The 26,505-nt window shown below is 31.9% G+C and overlaps 1 protein-coding gene across 3 annotated transcripts; it reads left to right on the forward strand.

The window, feature by feature from the left end:
- The first annotated feature begins 4,879 nt into the window (after positions 1–4,879).
- On the forward strand, positions 4,880–24,721 carry LOC127733817 (ADP-ribosylation factor-related protein 1-like). 3 transcript variants are annotated; one of them, XM_052243210.1, is made up of 9 exons: positions 4,880–4,927; positions 15,576–15,697; positions 16,350–16,442; positions 16,967–17,054; positions 17,792–17,874; positions 18,930–19,011; positions 21,065–21,135; positions 21,602–21,702; positions 22,903–24,721. In XM_052243210.1, the coding sequence occupies exons 3-9, from the start codon at positions 16,350–16,352 to the stop codon at positions 22,991–22,993; spliced, it is 609 nt and encodes a 202-aa protein (XP_052099170.1). In that variant the 5' UTR covers positions 4,880–4,927; positions 15,576–15,697; the 3' UTR covers positions 22,994–24,721. The 3 variants fall into 3 exon arrangements, with proteins under 3 accessions (XP_052099170.1, XP_052099180.1, XP_052099188.1); XM_052243220.1 differs by having other exon boundaries at positions 4,921–4,984; XM_052243228.1 differs by lacking the exon at positions 4,880–4,927 and adding an exon at positions 5,058–5,169.
- The last annotated feature ends 1,784 nt before the right edge of the window (positions 24,722–26,505 follow it).

Consider the following 26,505-nt stretch of genomic DNA (forward strand, 5'->3'; position numbering starts at 1 on the left):
ATTGGGTCAACCCCATTTGTTCCATGAAGACCGGAGCTCATTAAGGAGTATTTTGTTCTTCTTGCTAATTTAATGCGGTCATCAATGTTAATTTCATTTTCTCTTTTGTTTATTCTTTGAAGACCTAAATGTGTTGTGGCATCTGTTGGTTCAATAGTTTTTCCTTTTAATACCCAACTGTTATCTTTTTCTTGCGTATTACACTGTACGATTTTAGTTTTTATTGGATGGATGTTATATTGATGCTGATCAGCATATCTACCTATAATGTCAAGCATTAATTGCATTTCCGATGTGTCCGAGCTCAATAAGGCAATGTCATCTGCACAAGTAGGTGCACCTATGTAAATATTTCCTAGATGGAAGCCAATAGAGTTGTTTTTGAGTTCTTCAAGTAGATCTTGGACATACAATTTATAGAGGTGTGTAGATAAAATGCCTCCTTGTCTTACTCCTTGTTTTATATTAAAACTATCACTGATATCCCCCATCCACTTTACTTTTGATTCTAAATCTGTATATAGGCCCTTAATAAGTTGTAATAGATCTGGAGGAATATTTTGGTCTAGTAGTTTGTCCATTAGTATGATATGTTTGACTACATCAAACGCTGATTGTACGTCAACTGTTGTTATGAATAATGGTATGTTGTTTTTAAGTTTTTCACATTTTGCTTCTGTTATAAGTAAGCTTGCCATAAGGGGACATAATCCTTCTGTGAAGCCAAATTGTAAATCTGGACCCGGATGTAATTGGAGTTTCTTAAGAATACACAGTTCATGTACTTTTCCAATGATGGGAGTAACAGTAATTCCTCTGTAACTCTTGACATCTAGAGGGTTTTTGCTACTCTTTATAACAGGAGTAAGGATTCCTGTTTTAAAGGCTCTTGGAATAGAGTTGGTCTCTTTGATTTTGTTGAATAGAGTTGTTAATACTGGTGTTAATACTGATTTGGCATTCTTAAGATGTTCGGCAGTGAGCCCATATTCATCTGGTGATTTCCCTACATTTAGAGTTTCTATTGATTTTTGAATTTCTGTTTCTGTGTATGGGTCAGATGTTACTGGATTTTCTTTATAAAATTTTTCAATTAGGTTTTGACGTGTTTGACAGAGATCTAAATAGGAGTTGTCATATTTCGAGTTTTTTGGCATACTTAAGTCTTCATAATAATTAGCAAATACTTTTCTTTGGGTTGAATGACAGTATTCCTTTTCACCATCTATTTCTATACAAGTTGTAGTACTAGTTCTGGAATTTCGGTTTCTATTTATCAGTCTATAGAAAAGTTTTGTTGTTGGTTTTTCCATGATTTGTTGGTAGAGTTGTTTTCTAGCAACAGCTTGCTCTATTTTTTGTGAGTTTCTCAAAAGTTATTTTGCTGTTTTTAATTCAGTATGTGATGGATGGTTTTGTGGCCGTCCCTGATTTTTCCATTGTGAATATAGTAATTTACATGATTTCAGATGTTTTCGTACGGTTGGCGTTGCTTTCCATTTTGGCCCTTGTAATTTGATAGGTTTTGTTGGAACAGCTACCTTTGTTGCTTTCAATAATTCATTTGTAATGGTTTGAAGTTGGTCTGAAGTTGAATCCTCAGATTTAATTTTAAGGAGACCCTCTGATAAATTTGAGTTGTATATTTCAGTGTTTATTTCATCCCAGAGAAGTTTTTTGTACGAGGTTCCTTCAGATGGTTTTCTATTTGCAACACTTGGAATTGTTACAGTGGTGTTTGTTTCTACTGGCACATGAGCTGAGCTATTTGTCGCTGAACGGTCCCAAATTTTGTGTTCTTTGAAGATTGATATATTTCTTGTTAAAATGTAATCGATTTGAGAGGATGATTGTCCAGAATGATGAAAGAAAGTCATTTTTGAATCATAATTTCCAGCTGTTTGAAGGCCTAATTCCTGTACAAAGTTTTTCAGTAATTTATCATGCTTGTTTGATCTTGAATGTAATAAAGTTCCATTGAGATCCCCACAGAAAATTATTTCATAAAGGTCCTGATATTTTTGTATTATATCAAAGATTATATCTAGACATTTTGAGTACTCATATGCCGAGTCTTTGCCATTAGTTGGAAGATACGCATTGATTATGCAGATATCATAGTTAGAGGATAGGGTGATAGCTACAATTCTTTCGTTTCCCTCTTTTAATTTCTTAACGTTCCCACTCCATGAATCTGGCCATAAAATTGAGACCCCTGATTGTCCTTTTGGTAGTTTTGATCCGTCTAGTGGATCGTTTGAGTCGTGACAGCGTGTGAAGTTGTCAAAATTTGGTAGTATATCAGAGAGAAATTGTTTTTGAAATTCCCATAAAAAATGTTCTTTAATACATATAATCTTGTTGTCCGATGCCAAAGAGACCAGAAATGCAGTGTTAGATTTAACGCCTTCAATGTTACATGTAACTATATCGATCGTCTCTTCCCGGATTCCATCATTTCTTCGAGTAGAGTTGTATTGTCTGTGATTTTAGTTAGTTCATCCTGATTGTTCGTATCTTCCAATTGGGTGTGTGAAATGTGATCTAATATTTCAGCCCCACTATTTTTAGTCTGATGCTCTATGTTAATCTTTGTAGTACTAAATGTATGGTTTGAATTGGTAGTTTGTAGTTTTTCCTGTTGGTTGAGGTAGGTAGTACTGTCTTTGAGTTGTTCAGAAGTATTTGCTATATTTATACTTGCACTACAGGCATTTTTGTTCATAGGCTGAATATTTTGGCTTACTTGAGGGGTTGATCTCATTGTTGTTGTTGGTTGAACAATTGATGATGATTGCCTTTGTTGGTAGTTTACATGACTTGGCCTAGTTTGCTGTGAATGTTGTTGGTCATGTTGATATATAGGCGGTTGATGTGTTGACGGACGGTATGTTGGCGGACAGAATGTTGGCGCTTGATGATATGTTGGTACTTGTTGAACTGTATGATGTCTTAATACATTGATATTATGATTTGGTAATGTGCCAAAGTGTGACATCCCTCCTTGATTTAAATGGTAGGGGTTGTTGTATGTAGGATATCCAAATTGTGGAACACCTTGTTGGTACATCTGTCCTCCATAGAAATTGTTAGGGTGCTGTGTATTGTACCCCATTTGATTTGGATAAGCGTAATGTCCTTGAAATTGTGGGGGTTGCGCATAAGGTATATGAGTTGGCTGTTGGTTTACTATTCTCGATTGTAATGAGATATGGAGATTTAGAGCCGTGCTGAGACTAATGTGGTTTTCTAGAGAGCGTAGACGTTGTTCCATTAGCTCTTGTTGGTGGTTGGAAGATTGTTGTCTATCATTGCACGAATGGTGGAATTGTTATAGAGTTGTTTCCATGTATAGTGTTTGGAGCTTCTATATTGTTGTTTGTGCCAGTTGATGTGTTTTGTATAGTCTCAATGACTCTCTTCAGTTGTAGAATTTCGTTTTCTAGACTCAAAATGCTTGCTCTTTGAGAGTTAGAAATATTTCTTTCCTCTATTTTTGATTGGTTTTTCCTTATGTTCTTCCTATTTTGGACATTCGTATTTGGTGTAACAGTATTAGCTGGTTTGAATGTGATACCAGTTGTATTATTGTCTTGTGATATTGTGGGCATTGTGTCTGGCTCAGAAGATATATTTTGTATCAGTATCTCTGTGTTAGGATTTTGTGATACCCGAATATTTGACTGTCTCAGATTTTCTAATTCTCTATCGTGCTCTTGTGCAGGACAGTTTGGCATATTATTGTCTACATGCTTTGGTGTTGTTTCATGTGTATCTAGATCTCTATCATGCTCTTGAGTAGGACAATTTGGTGTGTTTTTGTCTACATGTACATGCTTTGGTGTAGTTTCATGTATATCAATGTTATCAAACAATAACTGTTCATTACACTGTGCACAGTGAAATCCAGTTTCTTTGTATATATTATCAACGGCTGATGGAAGTATATTGGCACAATTGAAGTGAAACCAGTGGTCACAAGAGTCACATGCTATACCCTCAACAGTTACATCGGATTCACAGATAGGACATATGCATGAATTTTTAATGTTGTATTTGTATCTATTATACAATTTGTGTTGTTATCCTTGTATTCTAATAGTTGTCTAGATTTTGACATTGTTGTAACTGTTTGTTGCTCTTGCGAGTCATTATCTTTGATAGCTAATTGATCAGATGTACTTGTTCTTGAAACAGTATTCTCTTTAATATTTTGGTTGTTCAACTGTGTTGAGATGTTTTGGTTTATCACATCCAATTTTTTCAAATTTACTTTAAGAATATTGCATAATATTTCTAATATGTCATTGACAAATATATCTACATGATTTCCATTTACGGTCATTATATTGGTGGAATTGTAGCAGTTTATTGTGAATTTTAACTGATTTCCAGGATGACCGTTGTTTTTTTTCTATTGAAAACTTTGTAGCAATGATCTATGATTGAGTTTGAGTTGTCTATGCCAGTTTGTGTTTGGATAGTATAAGGGTCACTAAATTCCTTTGAATTTAAGATATCCATAATAGATGTTTTTGCTAGCTCATATGCCGCTGTACTATATGTAAGGACAAAGTTTTTGCCTGCTTTCATTTCATATTTGATATGCTCACGGTGGCAATTGTCACTGATGCTTTTTATCTAGAGCTTTTTGTTTGTTCAAGTTATATGGTCTGTTATGGGTTACAGAGTTTGTAGGCAATAGGCTGCTTGTAGATAGCGCTTTTGAGAGCTGTCTAGTCATTGAGCGTGACATCGTGATACCTGATGTGGACAATATATTAATTGTGCAGTTGAAAAAAATTGCTTTCCGGAATTATTTAGTAATTTACCCTGATACGCACTGAACTTTATTTGTAGCGGAAACGTTCGGTTTTGTTCATTTGGAACTATCGGACTTTTACTTCAATGACAGTGCTGTTAAAAAGTATTTTTACTCTTTTAAGTGAAAAGCATTTCTTTTTCTACCAAGAATGCGCAGCATGTAAATGTCTCGTCCCCATATTGAACTACAATATAGATATTAATTTTTTTTAAGATAGACGAAGAAACCTTAACCTACTTTACTCACATGAGATGAGTACACGTCATGTCAACAACCAGAGACATATACATCATACATCATACATGTCTCTGCAACAACAGAATAATTTCTGCTCTATTTTTACCGTAAATACGATATCAAATTCTAAAATATACAAGCTGGAGAAATATATCAACATAACTTAAATCTTACTTCATTTAAAAAAAAGTGAAATTTTATTTACACAGCAAACATGGTAGTCCAAATGGAAGGCGTCACAGAAAAAAAAATTAAAATAGCCTTGCAAGACGTCATAATTCTTTGGACTACAAACATGGCAAAGAAACAAAATATTACTGAAGGAGACCTCAAAACACTACCTGATAAATTTAAAATTAAAGGCTCTGGCTACGACCTAACATTTCGGCAATTAGTGTCTAACGTAACAATATCTTTTTAAAGGCAGTGCTTTAATGCCTTTCTGGTTGCCGTGTTAATCTTTCTTTCCGCGATATCCAACTTATCTACGTGGGGGGGTCATTAAGCTCCAAGTAGATCCAGAAAATGTTGATTCTCTCCTCTTCTTATTGTGATATAAAATGTTTTTTGTTTCATTTCATTTACATTGGGAAATAGAGAAACGATCATTGTGTTTTGTTAGTTTTAAAAACTTTTGATATATTTGTATTTTACATTAGGCCAAAATAAATAAATGGTGTGTTTCCGGTTTCCCGACCCTACCTCCGTTTCAGACGCCGACCCTAAACATTTTATTGACAAAAATAAAATAAAAATTCAAAATCCGGATTTGTCAGTCTGTCCGGATCCGATTATTCGTTTAGAATACTATAAATCTTCAAAGCGTTTGATAATAACGACAAATATTGATAAGTAAAGCGTTTCAAGGACCAAGATTTTAAATAAACAAGCATGGTTTTTCGGCAACCGTGTAGCGTATTAGCTGTCAAATATGCGAAATGTGATCACATGCACGCAAAATATAATGACATCGAATCCGGATAATTACGATATGATGAATCTTTTTGAAGAAAATCAAGCGGACCTATAGACGAAAAAAATTCGAAGTTGACGCACTTTGAACAGCCTTTACAAGCGAGATTTTTTAAATATTTGTATATATAATGAAGTCTATTCAGTATATATACATATATTAACTAAATCTCGTCTTGTACCTGTGCTTCTTTGGACCCGCGGCAACAGTCGGAATCGTTTCAGGTTGGACAGACTGTAACTGTCGGTAAATTGACTAACAATTTTATAGTAAAAACTGCTAAAATCAATCCAGCTTTTGTTGTAAAACATGCTCTTACGAATGTTGTACAGAATTGTGCCCAGGACGCAACATAAACGGCTGTTAATGCTTTTTAGTTTATGATGGCAAGGGAACAGACAATGTGGAACGAGAAAGATGAAACTTCAGAAGCTTTCTCCAGTAGGCAGACATGGTGTATGATTCATATTCATTTATAAATGAATCTGCCCCAGCACCATGTCTACTTTTATTCTTTTTTATTTCTCTGGCTGGTCCCATAACAATTTATACAAGAAAAGGGAAAAAATCCTGTCATATTTACATCTGCAATTTATTTGACCAGTAGATTAATGAGGTACCTTCACGACGAATTGTCACGAAATAGAAGTTCCAAATGGAAAAAGTGTTCTGGAATATTATTTCCACTGGAATAAATATTACAGTATATGTTCCTAACGGAATGAATGGTATAGAATATTTGTTCCAACAGGAACAGATATTATGACATTGGTTATAACAAAGTTTCCAGTGGAACTTCTGTTAGGCAGAACAATCATATGTAGACAGAATAACGCTAAAAAATCTTGCCAAACGACGTTAACGGTAATTTTTGGTGCATGACGATAAAATGTACACTTTCTTTTAGACGGTTAAAAAATTGACTGATTTTGACGAATCACGTAAAAATTTTTCCAAAAAATTATGAGACCTATAGTATACAAATCTCTGAAGAATCAGGATAAGGATATTTTGATGAATTAAGGTAAAATTTTAACCAATTTGACGCTAACGGTAGCCAAAAATGACCATTTGACGCCTGACGGTAACAGGCATTACTACCATCATTAATAAGACAAAGATTTCACATTCTCACTCTTCTCAAAACCTGGAATTTTAATATTGTCAGAACCACCCAATCTTCAATCACCATCACATTTTGTCAAACATCAAAACACATCTGTATATTAAATAAAGAGGGTGCAAGGGCAGAGTATTAACCCTAAAAAAATCATAATTATCTGCTGCTTAGCATCGGTTCACAGTTTTTTCAAGGGTACGAATCTGCTTCCATATGTATACCCTGTGTGACATTTACATTTTTAGGTTCAACGAGGATCAACATAATAACATACCATGCCAGATTTTTCACTGCCATTTTTGGTTTAAGATAATTAATCGTGAAGAACATACACTTTTCTTTTTACGACCAATGAAATGCATAAAATTTTCATTAAAGTTTATTTTCATATTTCTGACGCAGAATTAAAACAGAAAATTAAAAAAGCTGTAGATTTAATTACTTTTCTAAATATCAGAGAAGCCCGCACATCAAACTATTTGATTTGGAACTTTTTTCTGCTGTCGACCCATCAATAAAAAAAAAAAAAAATGTTTTCATAAAATAAAATGTTTTACCTACCTACCCTACCTAATTTTTTTGAAGATGAAATAGGAAACACACTATTAATTTATTTTGGCCTTATAAGCAGTCAACCGATTGACAAACTAGAATTATTTGAATTCCGTGTGGAAAGAGGTCGGGTTAATTTCGAGTGTTATCTGCAATCTAGATGTTTATAAATCATTTCAGTCGTTGATATAATAATTAAAGGTCGACTGAACATGAATTATATTATACAATTTAAAGCGCATTTCTGTTTATGCACGTTAAACCCGTCTAACGTTATTGTTATTTCGCAGTTATATAAAGTAGCAAATTATCGTTCCTGAATAGGTGGCGCCGTGGTAGCCGATCCTGTTCTTCAACTTCCGGTTTCTGCACTATGCAACTATTACAGTTGCATTTTTAATTAACGATGCCAAGTACTTGTTGTTGTGTACCTGGATGTCATTTAAGAGGAGGACATGCATTTCCAAATGACTTAAAAAGAAGGAAAAGTTGGATCAATGCCAAGGCCCATACGCAGATTGGACGAGAACAGGATGAAATCGTGGAGTCCGTCTCAATCAGCTGTTGTTTGCAAGGCACATTTTACTGAAAAAGACTACGTGCAGGAAACTATTCATGGTAAAACTCTATTTTCTTTTTAAAATATATAGTTATATATGTAATCGCCATGCGAATAAACCAAAGTCTGTTTACAACCGCAATTATCGTTTTAGAATAAAAGGGGGTGGTTAATTGAAGACATCATAATTTTTTGGATTACGATTCAGTGTGATCTGTTTGAGATTTTTTGGTGCTTGCTACAATTATAATGATTTCTTACAAGAGGTATATCATACTGAGAATTATTTTAGCAGTAATTATGCTAATGTAGTAATGACAGGAATGCATAAGCTATGCCTCATAGACTTTCTTGAAAAATATCAATGACAATGTTAACAGGAACAAAACAATGACATGCTCTCATCTATATTATAGATATTTAGGTACAAACAATGTATGTTTGTTGCATACGACTCTCATTGTTTGTCCTTTGGATTTACATAACATACATTTTGATGTACATTGAATCAGGCTTACATAGTTTTATCCAGATTGTAATGAATAAATCTAGTTAATATTTTGCCAGGTAGTACAAAGTATGCATTGCTAATGGAAGTTCATTTAATTATCAAAAAACTAATGTTTTATAACCTTTTTCAGGGCGCAAACCCACCATACAGAGACTGTTGAGCTTCACAGATGGAATTAAGCAAACACCATCAATGCCTATATTTTCAGCAGAGAATTTTGAAATGAAGACATGTGACACAGCCATGCATTTTTATACCGGTTTAGAGTTGTATACTAAATTTTTATTTGTTTTGACCACACTTGGTCCAGCAGCACATTGTTTGAGATACATATATTTTCAAATTGATAGGGTGTCATTTGAAAATCAGTTTTTTTATGACTTTGATGAAATTGAGGCATTATACAACCAACTTTGAACTGTCTAGATTCTAGATTGAAACTAGTGTTAAGAATATTGTGTAAACATGGATTGTTCTTATGTCTAAACAGTGGTGTGAGGCTAACACTTGGCCATTTAGTGGTTTAGTCAGGTATTTTTCGCCATCCAACTTCAATTTAAAGTTTCCTACAACTTGGATTATTATTGACAGCACAGAATATCCCAAGATAAAACCTAAAGCTCCTAGAGCTCAGGCAACCTTTTCATCATATAAAAACAGAAACACTGAAAATACCTGTATGTTCGACACCTGGTGGTTTAGTCAACTATGTCTCTAATGCATATGTTGGTTGTACCAGTGACTGTGAAATATTTGAAAGATGTAGAATAGTTCAATTATGTGATCCAGGTGACAGTGTGATGGCAGACAAAGGTTTAAATGTGCAAGATTTGTTTGCTCACTTTTTTCAAAAAAAGAAACAGAATTAGTTCCAAAACTCTTATACGGGATAGAAAAGTCTCCAATTAACACGTGCACATAGAGCTAATTATTGGACTTGGCAAAACATACAAAATTCTAATAAATCCTATGAATGGAACTGAAACAAAACTTTCATCTGAAATAACATTTAGTTGTTTTATGTTGTGTAATTTTACAACTTGTATTGTGCCAAAGGATGCATAAATAAAAGTGACGCAATGAAGTTTGTTCTGATATATATATATATATATAAATATTATTTACAATTACATGCACATGTAAATTGTAATGCATATAAAAATAAGGAGATGTGGTATGATATTCAGTGAGTTTATCGAACCAAAGTGCATAAGAAATGGGTTAAGCAGTTACAGGTGTTACTGTCACCGTACAATCTCCAACAATTAGAAAAACTTGTACCGTGTAAAAAATTTCAGAGATCTTACAACTAAGTTTTGTTGTCTCACCTTGACTTTGGTGAATTGTTTATATCTGTTGATGTAAATATAAAAAAGAGGATGTGGTATGATTGCCAATGAGACAACTCTCCACAAGAGACCAAATGACACAGAAATTAACAGCTATAGGTCACAGTACGGCCTTCAACAATGAGCAAAGCACATACCGCACAGTGAGCTATAAAAGGCCCCGAAATGACAATGTAAAACAATTCAAACAAGAAAACTAACGGCCTAATTTATGTACAAAAAATGAACGAATAACAATATGCAACACATGAACAAACAACAACCACTGTATTACAGGCTCCTGACTTGGGACAGGCACATACATGTACAGACAGAATGTGGCGGGGTTAAACATGTTAGCGGGATCCCAACCCACCCCCTAACCTGGGACAGTGGTGTAACAGTACAATATAAGAACGAACTATAAAAATCAGTTGAAAGAGGCTTAACTCATCAGATGGATAAATACAAATACAAGTGGACGTGGCCGGGTAGTTGTACATCCAAACAACAAAAAGACACCAAGTACAGATCTGAGAGTACTCGCATTTACTGACAGCTAGTTCAAATCCACTAACAACTGATAAAAAAATCTTGCATCTAAGACTAAATTATCAATCCTTAAGCTCCCTTTAGAATATTATAAATTTTAGATTTTACATTTCTGAGTTATGGGGTTTTATTCATTAAAAAAGGGGTGATTTTCCAGTTTTTGGACAACAACTCAAAAATGCTTTAAGCAGTTCGCATGAAACTTTGGTGAATTATTTATAGCTATTGATGTAATCTCCCTATTGATTTTCATAAATTTCAAATATGACATTGAGAAGAAATTGAACTTTATTTGTTTATAGTCTGGCAACAGATTTATTAAGTATTGCGCAACAGCACAGTGTATTGCACAACAGCAAGAAATCTTAGATTGAATATAAATTCAATTCATATAACCGATTTCAAGTTCTTTGACTACATTTATTCAGAAACTATAATATGTCAAATATTAAATTACAATCCAAATTCAGACCTGTATCAAGCTTGAATGTTGTGTCCATTTTTGCCCCAACTGTTCAGGGTTGGACCTCTGCGGGTGTATCCAGCTGCGCTCAGCGAATCAGTTTATTTCTTAATTAAGAACTCCTTTTTGTTGAGCCTGCGACTTTTGTCGCAGAAAGCTCGACATAGGGATAGTGATCCGGTGGCGGCGTTAGCCAACTTCTTAAAAGCTTTATATTTTAGAAGGTGGAAGGACTGGATGCTTCATACTTTGTATATGGATGCCTCATGTTACGAAGTTTCCGTCAGTCACATGTCCAATGTCCTTGACCTCATTTTAATGGTTCAGTGACTACTAGAAAAAAAAGTTAAGATTTTTTGTAATGTTAAATTCTCTCTTATTATAAGTAATAGGATAACTATATTTAGTATGTGCGTACCTTGCAAGGTCCTCATGCCCTTCAGACAGTTTTCACTTGACCTCGACCTCATTTCATGGATCAGTGAACAAGTTTAAGTTTTGGTGGTCAAGTCCATATCTCAGATACTATAAGCAATAGGTCTAGTATATTCGGTGTATGGAAGGACTGTCCAACTGGCAGTTTTCACTTGACCTCGACCTCATTTCATGGATCAGTGAACAAGGTTAAGTTTTGGTGGTCAAGTCCATATCTCAGATACTATAAGCAATAGGTCTAGTATATTCGGTGTATGAAAGGACTGTAAGGTGTACATGTCCAACTGGCAGGTGTCATCTGACCTTGACCTCATTTTCATGGTTCAGTGGTTATAGTTAAGTTTTGTGTTTTGGTCTGTTTTTCTTATACTGTATGCAATAGGTCTACTATATTTGGTGTATGGAATGATTGTTAGGTGTACATGTCTAGCTAGCAGGTGTCATCTGACCTTGACCTCATTTTCATGGTTCAGTGGTCAAAGTTAAGTTTTTGAGTTTTGGTCTTTTTTTCTAATACTATATTTGGTGTATGGAAATATTTTATGATCTATTTGTCAGTCACGCAGGTTTTTTTTTACCTTGACCTCATTTTCAAGGTTCATTGCTCAGTTTTAAGTTTTTGTGTTTTGGTCTGTTTTTCTTAAACTATAAGCAATAGGTCAACTATATTTGTTGTATGGAAGAATTGTTAGCTGTACATGCCTGCCTAGCATGGTTCATCTGACCTTGACCTCATTTTCTTGGTTCATTGGTCAATGTTTAGTTTACTTGGTTAATGTTAAGTTTATGTGACAGTTGTAATAAAGCTTTATATTTAGGACTATCAACATAATATCAATGATTAGTAAAGAAGACGAGACATTTCAGCGTGTGCACTCTTGTTTCATTCATAAATTACTTTATACTTGGAAATATAATTTTGCTTGGAGTTATAGTTTCTAAAAAAAGTATTGTCATTGAAAGAGTTGACATGTTGTAATGTACATTTATTCTACATAGTTCTATGGTACCAAATCAAAAGTTTATATAAAAGAAAGAGGTCAAAGGTTTCCCATCATAGTTTAGTTACATACATTTTTTTTGTACCTGAGGTCGTTGAATATAGATCATTATATAAATAAGGTGATGTGTTATGATTGCCAATGAAACAACTATCATCCATACATTGTACTTACCAGTAACAAACCACATTTGCAAAGCAAAGTTGAATAAAATACAGTTGATAACATTTACTTATTAATAAAAAGAAAATGCCAAACTATTTTAAACAGTATTTGACTATAAACATAGATAAAAAAGGTACAAACTGGACATAATGCACTAGTTCATAAACAAGTGAGAACAATCGCCTTCATATAGTGCTCAGAATATGACATTCATAAAACTTGTTCAATATCATTAGAGAACTCTCATAGGCGGATCCAGGGGGGGGGGGGGGGGGGGGGGGCCTGGTCCCCCCTTTTGTGGGAAAAATTTGGTTGATTATATAAAGGAATCACTGAAGCATGACTGGAACGGGCCCCCCTTTAGGTCAGTCAGCGGGCCCCCCCTTAGGTCAGTCAGCGGCCCCCCCCCCCTTATGAAAAGTTCTGGATCCGCCACTGACTCTATATCTTAAATACTGAAAGCCACCTCTGATAAGTACAATGTACTATGCAAGATAATGATATAACTGGACTAAAAATACACACAACCTGTAATAAACTGCCATTACAGCACTTTCGCGCTTTGATTTGTTATTGTTACCTTTCAACGTAATCGTATGCAGACATTACGTGCCTAACCTGAAAACTGATTGATATTACATGTACCTGAAAACTGATTGATATTACATGAAATTTTTAGTTTTATTGCAGCTTACATTGTATATTGATGATTGTTGAGATATTTGTCACTTTTACATACAGTACAATATTAAACTTCAGAGATAAACGATTTTCTTGGTCATGTTGGCAGATGTAATTTTTAAGATAGAGTTATTTACCTTATGAAAGTTTATTGCATAGATCTGCCATACTTTTATACCAGGAACTTGCAAAGAAGACACAAAAATTGTATTTTTAAAGTTGAATTGTATTTTAATATTGTAAAAGTGACATTATATAGATCTCAAAATCATTGTCTTTAATATGATTCATGTGTTTTGTAGGGGAGGACGAAGTCCATATCAATTATTTTTTAAATTCCCAGTATATTTTTAATTTCCTTTGAAAATATAATAGAAATATAGAAACGTTTCCGATGTTAGTCCTGTTGATCTGGATTTCAGTTATGAAGTCATTTTCAATGTTATCAAAGAAACGCTATCTTCAGGTAACGTTTTTGCATATTCAATTAAAGAATCATTTAGTATGAAATAATTGAATATGTACATTGTACCTTACATAAAAAGACATAAATTCAAAGTCGATGTGTTATTTATTTATCTTTGTGTAACAAATTCCTTATCAGATACGATAATCTGCCTGATTGATTCTAGTGAGTCTCTCCTGAGAACACATTTTGTTTGCTATAAAATTGTATGTTGAATAAGTACTAGAATCATTTTAAAATGATACCACATTTATTTTCAATGTTTAACTGACAATATTCTTTTGGTAATCAGTTTCTGGTACAACAAATTTGCGGGAAATCATATGATGCCCATTTCCTTATATTTTATGAGAAAAACAATACCAGAAAAGATTTCTTGCTCGAATGCGGGATATTGTCTATTGAAAGGAAAATTGAACGATTTTGGGTTCATTTGTATATTGATTTTTGTTTTTATGGAATTGTCTACTTTAAATAAGGACTTCGTCCTCATATTAATAATGGACATCATGTAAGCAGTATTGCACAATATAATTTAGAGTTTTCGGATAATATCAATCACTTTTCAATGTTTTAACCACTTTTCAGAAGTTTTTCGGGTTATTGATGTTCCAACCTGAAAATGGAGGTTCAAATTTCACTCACGTTTGTTCTTACTGATTTCATGTGTATCAATATAAAAGCCCAGTTATACCAAGCACCTGTCGAACCCAAACATGAATATCCTTGTTCTGTTGGGATCCTTGTACAGCCAGATATGCATCCAAGATTTAGAGGCTCCAGTAGTGAGCTGCTCAGTATGTCTCCAACCAAACAATTCTACCTGATGAGCCCCAAAGGTTTATTGGTTTTTAACACACAAATTTTATATATTTTTGTTTTACTTATCATCATACTTTACTACAAACAGATAAACAAATTTGTGTGAAATCATAAACTCCAAGGGTCTAGAAACGGTCAGATTTAACTATTTAAATGTAACATAATTCAATAATTCCATGCCAAATTACATGACTAAAACAATTATCAGTGTTATAAAAACACTTTAATCATTTCAAGTCCTAAAATAAATATTACAATCTCATGAAAAATTTCCAGATCCTTGGTATGCTCCCAAAAATAGTGGAAAACCAGAAAGAAATTTTATAGCACCCATGTTGTTGGACGTTTTTCAGGGCCTAGTCCCTTCTGGAGCTTACCAGCTAGTGTACCTACTTTGCTAAACACACTAAAATAATCATCACTAGCATACAATGTAACTTAAACTATGCACAAGATTGGCAATGTGTATGAAAATCACTTACCAACTTCTTGTCTTTCCATCAGACATCATCATACTATTGAACCCAAGAACCAGGATAACCCATGCAAGCACTTATATATATATACATGTACAATCAAGGACTTCTAAAGACACTCATACATATTCATACACAATACCACAGTGGAAACAGCTTCACCCGTTTCTTGTTCAAACACCATCAGTTAATATTTCCAACTCACTCCTCTCTCGCCATACTATTGTTTAACCCCTGTAATCAATACATATTGTAGATAGATTACTTTTAAAGAGTAGTTCTCACAGAGTAGAAAGTTTTGTCATTGTACTTTATTTGCCATAAATTTGACAAGTCTTCGATCAGTATCCAGAATTTGCTTCATGACATCTCATCTATCCATGTTTTATTTACATTGTATTTATTTTAGATCAGAAAATCATGGTGAAAAGTTATTTTTGACCAGTACAATTAGTCTGAATTTCTTAGTGCTGAAAAACCAGACTGGAATTTCATTGACACAACATATCAATAGAAAATAAATCAAATTAGGTGTGTATACATGTACTACAGATGTATTAAATATCAACATAATCTTATTTATTTTTAATTACAGAGGACCACAGTGTTATGTAAAATATACAGCAAATAGAATTTTGAAGTTCAGATAGTTAAGATCAAAGCTTCATGTTAAACATGTAACATTTGTGTACCTCTCTATTTCCAAGTTCAGCAATTATTGCATTGTTTTCAAATTATATCTAATAAAACTTAATTTAAATTGAACTAGTACACACAGTATTTGAAGCATTATTAGTATATATATGTTTTTGATATGCACACTAGTTTTGTTTATGATTTTTTTGGTCAGATGATTAAGCATATAACCCCATGTTGGAATAGGCCTTCAACACTTATCCATAAATAACAGATACATAGTACCAACATGTATTTACAAATATTATTATTTAATAGTTGGCGAAATCATGTTTTGATGGGATTAAAATCTACAATATACTAAAAGTAAACTTGGTACATGTATAGTGTTCTGTAAATCATTTTTGTTGTCAGTTGAAAAATCATCATAACTGATTATGAAAGTTAAAAAATCATAATTTGTTTTAGAAATTTATTAATGATTTTGATGGTAGATATGAATTGTTCTGTTATATATACATGATATATGTGTGTGTGTCTTTTGTAGATGTATACATTGCTGTCAGGTTATTGGAAATATTTTTTCCAGAAAGAGGAGTACAATGTCTTAATTCTTGGTTTAGATAATGCAGGAAAATCAGTGAGTATATGAAATAAGTTAGCCTTTTCTGTACCATAAAGTAGACTTGAAACAACAGGTAATTTTAAACTGCTTAAACAGCAAATATAATGTAATATACAAGGAAAGATATATATAGGATAAAAAGCATAGCTGATCTATCAACATGCCTGTTGTTACTGTAAACATAGACAATTAGACAAAATTGGAATTTTCCCTCTGTTTTATTCATTGGGAGATTTCAGGATTATTGCAACAGTTTCCAAGCTATTAGGGGCAAAAGAGGATATAAATTACACTTTATCTGGCATAAAAAAGACAGGTGCAAATTAACTAGTCCAGCCTGTTAATATAATGTATGTGAAATTAACTAGTCCAGCCTGTTAATATAATGTATGTGAAGAAAATTATTGTTAAAAGCAACAATAGTGTTTGTTGAGTGTCATTTTTGATTTGTTCACATCTCCTGGTCAAGATGTTGTGCTGTGTATATGTAACCTCCTTGTTTCAGTTATTTTTCCTCTTGGTGTGTTATATTTTTTCAGACATACTTAGAACAGTCCAAAACAAAGTTCAACTCCAAGTATCAAGGAATGAATTTGTCAAAAATAACGGCAACAGTTGGACTGAACAGTAAGGAACATAAAAATATATAAATTTATATAACTGTTAGTTTAGGTAGATTATATCTAAAACTTAAAAAAAAACTTTAGATAGTTTGAAACAACAGCTTTCACATTTGATGTTATAATATGCTACATTTGTGCTGATGTCATATTTTCCCTAAAAATCAATAGAATACAGATGTAATGAATGGAACTTTTTTTCTACTTTTTGTTGTAAATACAGAATTTTTTTTACTAAAAGACTTTCCAGACTTAGTGGAACAACCAACAATAAATAGATGATCTTGATCTTTGGGGCAAAGCCAGTCTTATATTAATGAAGTAATTTCTTTCTTACTCTGATTACCAGTAAAAGAAGCAAATGAAAAACATCTTTTGCTTATATTGAAATGATCACACCATTATGTTGAGTAGAGTTAGAAGTATACAGGTGCACTTCAATCATTGAGTATATCAATGTAGTTTGACTATAAGAATTTTCAGGTAAAATTATTTATTAGTGAGATGTAAAAAAGTTCTTAGAAACCATTGAGCTCATATAAATCTAGTTTCTTTAAATGAAAAAAAAATTCATACTTAAAAAAAAATTTTAGTTAGAAAGGAAGGAATTTTTATGTGCTGACTCTTTGTTAGAAAAACTTACTAGTTATTATAGTTTTGTTCATGATACACACAAAGGAAAAAATTGTTTTTTAAGTAAAAATGATGTTATATTGTCTGTATATGAATGTAAACTTTTTTCAGTTGGAAAGATAGACATTGGAAGAGTACGGCTTAATTTCTGGGATCTTGGTGGACAAGAAGAGTTACAGTCATTATGGGATAAAGTAATTTTATATTTCTAATAGTAATTCAGTTCTTTGAACATTTTTAATTGACTACATCTTCAGTATAAAATCAGTGTGTTTACTTTGAAATTTTTATTTAGCCGATAATTTGAAACACAGATTCATAAATCCTGTCTTAGTATTAGGGCCTCCTTTCAATATGTTATAGGTCTCCTGTGAGCATGCTTACCTGTAGTGTAGGAAGTCGTGTGTAATTTAATGCTGAGTCATTACAAACGTTGAAGGATTAAGAGTCATTATAATGTATATAGTTAGCGTGACATGTCTACCAGCTGACTCACCTGACTGTTACCTTGTGAGGTACTATGTTAAATATTGACTCCACATGCCAATCTAGTACAAATCAGGGTTTATGTCTCATTATCATGTACTTGTGACGATACTTCTTAAAAAGTTTCTATTCATTACATTTGTACAAATAATTAAAATTGATTAATTAATTTGTGAATGATAAAAGTCTATTTCCAGTATTGTGTCCATATTCAGGACATTGACATTGTCCTGAATATGGATATAATACTGGAAATTGTCCTGAATATGGATATAATACTGGAAATAGACTTTTATCATTCACAAATTAATTAATCAATTTTCAATTATTTGTACAAATGTAATGAATAGAAACTTTTTAAGAAGTATTTCAGTTACATAAAGTGTATTTGATAATCCTAAAACAAAAGTTACTGTTATGATGGATTTTATCAAATAAACTAATTTAAATTGTTATTTTCAAACAAATCTTACCTTATAATGAAATTTCTACTCAAAGCTCGTAATATGATTCTGTTTAATATTTTCTGTAGAAATTAACTATAGATTTTGAGTTTCAACCCATTATACATTAAATTCATGCGAATGATAACAGGAATGAAATGAGCTGGACTGTTTCTTCAGATTTGTCCTGGAATTCTGAAAATTTTTAATTGTTAGCCTACTAAGAATCGTAAGTAAAAATTCCTGAATAGTATAACAATTCGTAAAAGAAAGGTATTGAAGGTCTAATTACAAAATTTGTTCACCATATTTTTTTTCAGTATTATGCAGAATCTCATGCAGTAATATACATCATAGATTCTTCAGACACAGACAGAATAGATGAATCAAAAGAAGCTTTTGGTATATTAAACATAACTCTATAATTCTATCCATTCATTTCATGTTTGTTAGATTTACATGTTACTGTTAATTTCTCAGGAACCTACGATATATCAGTAGTTGTTTATCTCGTCTGCGATGAAAGTTGTTTTTAATTATTGATGTATTTTGTGAAAGAGAGACGGAAGATAAAGGGATATGTCGATGAAAATCTGACAATGACATTCAAAAAAAAAAACAAAACAAAAAAAGACCAAAATACAGACAACAGAATACAAAATACATCATAGGGAACTAAAGATCTAGCAAGAGGAACCCCACCAAAAAAACGGAGTGATCTGAGGTGCTCCAGAAGGGTTAGTTGATCCTGCTCCACATGTGACACCCATATTGTGTGCTCTATAAAATATGTAGACAACTTGTATTTCACAATTTGATGTCTTGAATTGAATTTTATTTTATTAAGTGTGTTCTCCAAAAAGTGTGTAAAGTGTGTATGTAGACAACTTGTATTTCACAATTTGATGTCTTGAATTGAATTTTTTTATATTAAGTGTGTTCTCAAAAGAGTGTGTCAAAATTCATAAGGAATTACTTTTTAAAAGATTTTATTGAATTTCCTAGCAAAAAACACTCACATAAAGGAATGTTTTGATCAAGTCTTTTCTCAAAATACAACTGACATTGCTAATTTAATTGTGCCATCACACACATTTACAAAATAAAAAAGAGTGTCATATTTGAATCTGCTGTAATCACAGAGCCTTTATAATAGGTTGTTGTTAGCTTGTAAGATGACACATTGACCTCTGTTGAACAAGAGGGAACTTGCTATAAATGTAAAATTGCTAACCTTAACATGTAAAGATAAATCATGTACTGTGGAATCATTTATTTTGTGGGTACTCATTTTCATGAATTAAAGAAAAATTGTACTTTCATGGATACTGGAATTCTTGGTTTTGCAAAAGTCTGCATACAAGCCTGTAGATCATTGAACATTTAATTTCATGGTTTTACAAAAGTCTGCATACAAGCCTGTAGATCATTGAACATTTAATTTCATGGTTTACCTGTACCCACAGAATCCACAAAAAAATGGTATCCAACAAATAATGAATCCACAGTACATAATTACATTGAAATATTTCTATAACTTTAACAATGATCATTAGTCACTGGAAAGTTATAATTGAAAGTTGAGCTTCCATTGATATATATCCTTATGTCTAACAAAAAGGCATCGAAACTGAGTTGAGCCGAATACAGGGATTGGAAACCTTTTAAAAAATAAAGCCAATCTAAAAATACCTTGTAGTGTTGCTGCATCGGTACTAAAATGCAATTTGAATGGTCCTAGAATGTTTTGAAAATATAACCATATTGCATCTTTCTTAGACTGTGGTATTATTTAGTCATTAAGTATAGATTATTACATGGCATTTTTCATATCAGACCCTTTATCGGCCCTAGGTCATGATATCAGCCCAAGAGCCGCAGGCTCGAGGGCTGATATCATGAACGAGGGCCGATAAAGGGTCTGATATGATAAATGACATGTAATTATCTTTTTATCATATACTTCAACAGAAGAAATACAGACAAGAACTATTAATTAAAATTTTGTCATTCCAAGAATTTTTAAATAATAAATTACAGACAACCAAATACAAATTTCTTAACTTTAATTGTTTTTATTGATATTACAAGCATTTTATTTATCTTGTCACAACAATTATCATGTTCTTAGTTTGAAATTTGCGCCTCAACCATTTTGTGAAAAGTCTTAAATCACTTGCGGTTTTCCGCACTGTGTTGTCGTTTCGAACAAATTTCCGGAAATGCACGAAGTTGCATGTGATAAACGTCACGGAAATTAACGGAAAGGCATGTGATAAAATTCCGGAAGCAGTCAATAAAGGTTCCTTTATCAGCCCGCTGAGGAAATTCTTAGGAATCTGATCAATAAACCTAGTAATCCTTTCATAGCCTTTTAATATTTTTAAATGTTATTGAACTGTAAAATTTTAGTAATATTTTATACAAGTATATGATAAATGTATGTATATTACAGATAAAATGATAGTAAATGATATGTTAAAAGGTGTACCATTACTTATTCTTGCCAATAAACAAGATCTAGAGGTTGGTATATATAAGTAAATAAAAAACTAAATATGTTCAGCTAATGTAAGAATGATAAAACATTATCTGTTGTATACTTGAGATTTTTTAGAGCTAACCCTCCAATGTAGGAATATTATCCTTTGTTTGAGTTCGTATTATAACTGAATTTTTTTTTCTGTGTTATATTAAATGATTACAATTCATTAGGATTCCCATATTTCCTAAGCAAGAAATTAATGAACTTCATTATATAAATGTTATATATTTCTACATTGCCCAATGCTAATATAAGATTTCTGTTGAGAATAACCCTTGCATTATCTTGATTTTAACCCCATCAATAAAGGAATGTATAATGATATACCAATGTCTATCTGTCCTTCCTTTCATCTAACAATGATGTACTTGGACCTATTATGGCATAAAATTTACATGTTTTGTATATCATAATTTTATGTTCAAAGAAATTTTCCTTTATTTTAAGGGTTGTATGAAAGCTTCAGAAGTGAAAAAGGTGTTCAACAGTAGTGCACAACTCATTGGAGACAGAGAATGTAAATTTCTTGGTACATCTGCACTCAAAGGGTAACTTACATATTCATTTGTTTAATTAATACACATTGGCTGAGAGGGTGATAGAGCAGATTGTTACCCCGAGAAAACATTGTCAACTGAGTTGAAGCCAAGGTTGACAATGTCTTTTCGAGGGGTAACAATCTGCTCTATCACTCTCTCAGATATGTGTTATTTAATTTATTATACTGAATGTTCTGTTATTACTGTCGATTAAATTTCAAATTCAAAGTAATAAATTATGACATCTTGTACATAACAATCATCCGTATTTAATAAAGCGCACACTTGATCAAGCGTCTCTGTGTAGGGTAATAGAGTATTTACCATAGGATAGAGTAAATTGTCTCCCTCGTATTAACCAATCAAAATCTGGCATTTTGACATGAAGTATAATAAATCAAAATGTCCTCAAGAGAGTATGGCAGATAATAATTTAAACATATCCTTTCTTAAACTGTAGAAAAAACCTTATTATATTGGTGCAAGAATACATGATTTAAAAAAATCTATGAACAAAATCAATATAAAGTAGAATCAATGTGAATGAGACAATAACCCAACAACCATATATTAAAATATACAGGTCATAAAAGGGTCTTCAAAAATACACAAGCAATAGCACCATATACTGAGCTGTAGATTGCCCAGAATCTTAAGCATAAAGTAATTCAATAGAACTAAAATAAGCAATGAACAACTAAATATGCTAAAAATGGTTATAGACAATAACAACCACTGACAAGGTTCATTACCTAGGACAACCACATAAACAAGGTTCATTACGTAGGACAAGCCAAAAAAAAAGGTTCATTACCTAGGACAAGCACATAAACAAGGTTCATGACCTAGGACAAGCACATAAACAAGGTTCATTACCTAGGACAAGCACATAAACAAGGTTCATTACCTAGGACAAGCACATAAACAAGGTTCATGACATAGGTTAGACATATTACAAAAAATGTTTCTAACTAAAAGTAGGCACTTTAACAATATCCCTGACTTTATTTAGTCATTATTATCTTAATTATTACTGAGGAAAAAGTAATGTGTTGTTTCATAATAACATCTAAAATGATGAAATGTGAACTGTTGACATTGTCAGAAATATTGTGCTATTGTGTGATGTATATAATACCTTCTTATAAGGACCATATTTTATAAATACTGACCTCTTTAAGTAGTTGTATTATGTTTTATTTTTGCCAGAGATGGTGTTCATGAAGGGATAGAATGGATTAAAGAAGGAATTAAAAGAAACAATATAGATAGACCTCCTATGGAGAAAGAAATTACTTAAAATGCTCATATTATTATATAATGTAAAAATAAATGTTTATAATTATACATTGATGAGTCAACCTAACATCTATTCTTCCAATAAACATTAGTATGAAACCACCTAATTGTATTTATGCTAGATTATATCAATTATTGGTAGGTACTTATCTTTTAAAAAGTATACTTTACCAGGATTTTAACAACTAAAACAAAACATATGTTAGATGTAAAATTCTGAATTATAAAAACAAATGTATCATGTCTAGACACAATGTTTGAAACTTTGAAGCAAAAATACAACTATAAAGAAAACATTATTGAGGAAAAGAAGATAAATATATTTAAAGGCTAATAACATTTTTATGTTTTTGAAAAGAGGACCAAAAAGAGTAAAAATGGAGTAATTAAATTATTTCAATTTTAACAATATTTTTTTCTCTGACTTGCGACAAATGTTGTTTAGAAAAATATGGGTGTTTGCATTCCTGCATTTTATTCATCAACATCTAATTTTTATGATAAGGAAAAATTCTGAACAAATCCTCACATTACATCATTCATAGTTGGTACCCAGTTGTATTATTATCCATGCATCTCAATATCCTGCACTATATTAGGCCCCAACTCCTCAGTCATGCTAAATGGTGTGTTTGTGAAAAAGTATGTATGTTGAACATGTGATATTTTGTATATTGTTGGTTTGACATTCCTTCATATCAGTTACAAACAGAATACATGGCTCAAACTCCTACTCTTACTTCAATGACTGAATCTCAATATTGTTGAAGAGTTAAATTTTTTGATTGGGTGATTTGATATAAGGAATTTCTGTTGCTAGATCTTTTATATTTAGTATGCTGTTGCCCTAACATTCCATATTTTCTAGCAGGTATTCAAGACTACAACTCTTATTTATGCTTCAGCGGAAGATTTGTATTGTTCATTTATTAATGTTTTTTGTATTCTGTGGCATTAGCATTCATCCATAATAATTAGAATTACGGATATTCTTCAAAATGATATCCCAATATCCATACAGTAATGTGGTAATTTCTTAAATTCTCTTCATGATTTTGATGCAAAACAGTAGTAACTTACTTACTAAGTGTTTAAAGTTGTATTTCTTTGGATTCCATTTGAAAAATCAGATTTAAGGTAACTCTTTTCAAGCTTTAAGGAACCAATGTCCAACACACTATATGTATTACCTTTTTTTCTGTTAATTTTCATGACTACCGTTGCCTGTATTTCTCAGTCAGATTGAAATGTGACTTATATTGTATTTAATGGATATTGATTTTAAGGTAAAAACTGTGTAAATTAATTATGATTTTATTGTAATATCACTGCCTAATTTATAAAGTAATGATGTTTTACTGATATAAGGATACATCAACTCAATATGTAAGCCTTTAAAATTATATTCAACAAAATATGCACTTTAAATTATAAGCAAGACTCTGATGACCATTTGATGACATGAATTTACCAAAAATGTGAGAGTATTTTTGTCAAACCTCAAAAATAATGTATAGTCAACTGCTTCATATTGATATTCTTAATTTCTTTGTGAAATATTTAAGTATTGCGGTTTTATAACCATGATGAATCTGTAAAATATTATGCTATTTATCAGAGATATTTGTTTATTTTCAGAATAAGTTGATTGTATATATATCAGGGTTATGAGACAGATGTATGTATATTTCATTGTGAACATACTGGTGCAATAAATTATTCTTTTTTATTTTGGTATTCATTAATTATTATTTCATCAATTATATATATCATTTGTGTGGAAAATGGATATGATGATGAGACAGAGTTATATAATATGATATATTCTATTTTACAATTTCTGCAAATAATGGTTCGTTCTACACTTAAAATATCTGTTGAAAGCATTTCTTTAACTTCTTATCTATTTATATGTCCTTTAAAATAACAAACACATTTTGCAGTATTATGAAGTATGCTGTATGTTTGTACTATTTAAAAGGATGGCGTTGCTCCGAAGTAATTACACTGGTATAAAACATGCCTGTCATCTCATCAATTAGGGTTCTAATACTGTAAATTCAGAGACAAACACTGGTATAACACATGCCTGTCATCTCATCAATTAGGGTGCTAATACTGTAAATTCAGAAATTATTGCGTGCATTTATTATTGTGAATTTTCAAGAAAGGACAAAAATAAATTTTAGATTAATTATTGCGATTTCAGGAAAATCTGCTTACACATATATTGATCAGATATCAAAGTGCGAGTTCTTATTATTGCAAGTCTCATCCAGTCGCATTATTGGCAATTATAAAAACCTTGCAATAATTTCTGTATGGTTGTAAATCGAGACAGAAATTACACGATACATCTCAAAAAAAAATTTCAAATAGCAATTTCGAATAAATTAACATCAAATAATCAAATTTAAAAAAAATGTTTTATTTACATGCACTGCTATGAGGTTCTATATTTATTAGTTTTGGCAAGTGTCTGTTTCATCATTTGAAAAGTACATAATCTGTGGTCTGAGAAAATTTATGGTATTAACTTTCACTATTCTCTTAATTTCATTTAATTTGGTATTTCTTTTAAGCCAATTTTTAGAAAGGTAATTAATTTATATACTTCAAATAATTTAAAAGCATTTTATTAGTTATACTAGAATTCATTATAACTTGTGTAGATTTACCATTCTACAGAAGTTGTTATAAAATAAGGGTCTGCATCTAAAGATGTGTATGCCTTCAAATCATTTTAAATTTGTTATTCATGCTTATGTCTGTTATGTGTTAAGAATTTGGACATTCTTTTCTCTATAAAAACAAATGCTCAAGGCAGGACATGCTTTCTATGGCAGGGAAGACTTAATGATTTGTGCAGGAATAAAAGCCTAGCAATCTTTGTATTTTCTTCAAAAAATTTTCTGAGGTTTCCATCTGACATTTGTCTGTTTTTATTGTTCAGCAACTGCTTATAAAAACTACAGGTTTTTTCAAATAATTGTCCCCCATGAAGCGTGTTGTGTCCATCCGTCCATCTTGTTAGCACTCTCAGGTGTACTGTTATTGCCAGATTTTTATGAAACTTATATCATAGGTTTATATCAGCAATGTCTTGGACAAGTTCGAAAATCAGTGATGATCAATTATTCTTAAAAGAGTTATGTATCTTGGAAATAATGATAATATGGAAAATTACATAGTTAGCGCTCTCATCTGTAAAATTCTTGCCAGAAAAATGAAACTTACATCATAGATTCATATCAGCAATGTCTTTGATGAGTTCGAAAATCAGTGTCGATCGATTATTTTTATAAGAGTTATGCCCCTTGGAAATATTGATTTTATGGAAAATTGCCTTATGAGCGCTCTTATGTGTACAATTCTTGCCAAATTTTTATGAAACGCATATCATAGGTTTATATCGGCAATGTCTTGGACGAGTTCGAAAATCAGTGCCAATCAATTATTTTTAAAAGAGTTATGTATCTTGGAAATTTTGATTATATGGAAAATTGCATAGTT

Source organism: Mytilus californianus, unplaced genomic scaffold (assembly GCF_021869535.1).
Source record: "Mytilus californianus isolate M0D057914Y unplaced genomic scaffold, xbMytCali1.0.p SCAF_1, whole genome shotgun sequence".
Lineage (NCBI taxonomy): Eukaryota > Metazoa > Mollusca > Bivalvia > Mytilida > Mytilidae > Mytilus > Mytilus californianus.

What these genes read in the sequence shown, in the direction of transcription:
- LOC127733817 (XM_052243210.1), top strand. Translation starts at nt 16,350, where the DNA reads ATGTATACATTGCTGTCAGGTTATTGGAAATATTTTTTCCAGAAAGAG. An exon ending in TGAATCAAAAGAAGCTTTTG is followed by an intron (nt 19,012 to 21,064) that starts GTATATTAAACA and finishes TGTATATTACAG; the next exon opens with ATAAAATGATAGTAAATGAT. An exon ending in CCAATAAACAAGATCTAGAG is followed by an intron (nt 21,136 to 21,601) that starts GTTGGTATATAT and finishes CTTTATTTTAAG; the next exon opens with GGTTGTATGAAAGCTTCAGA.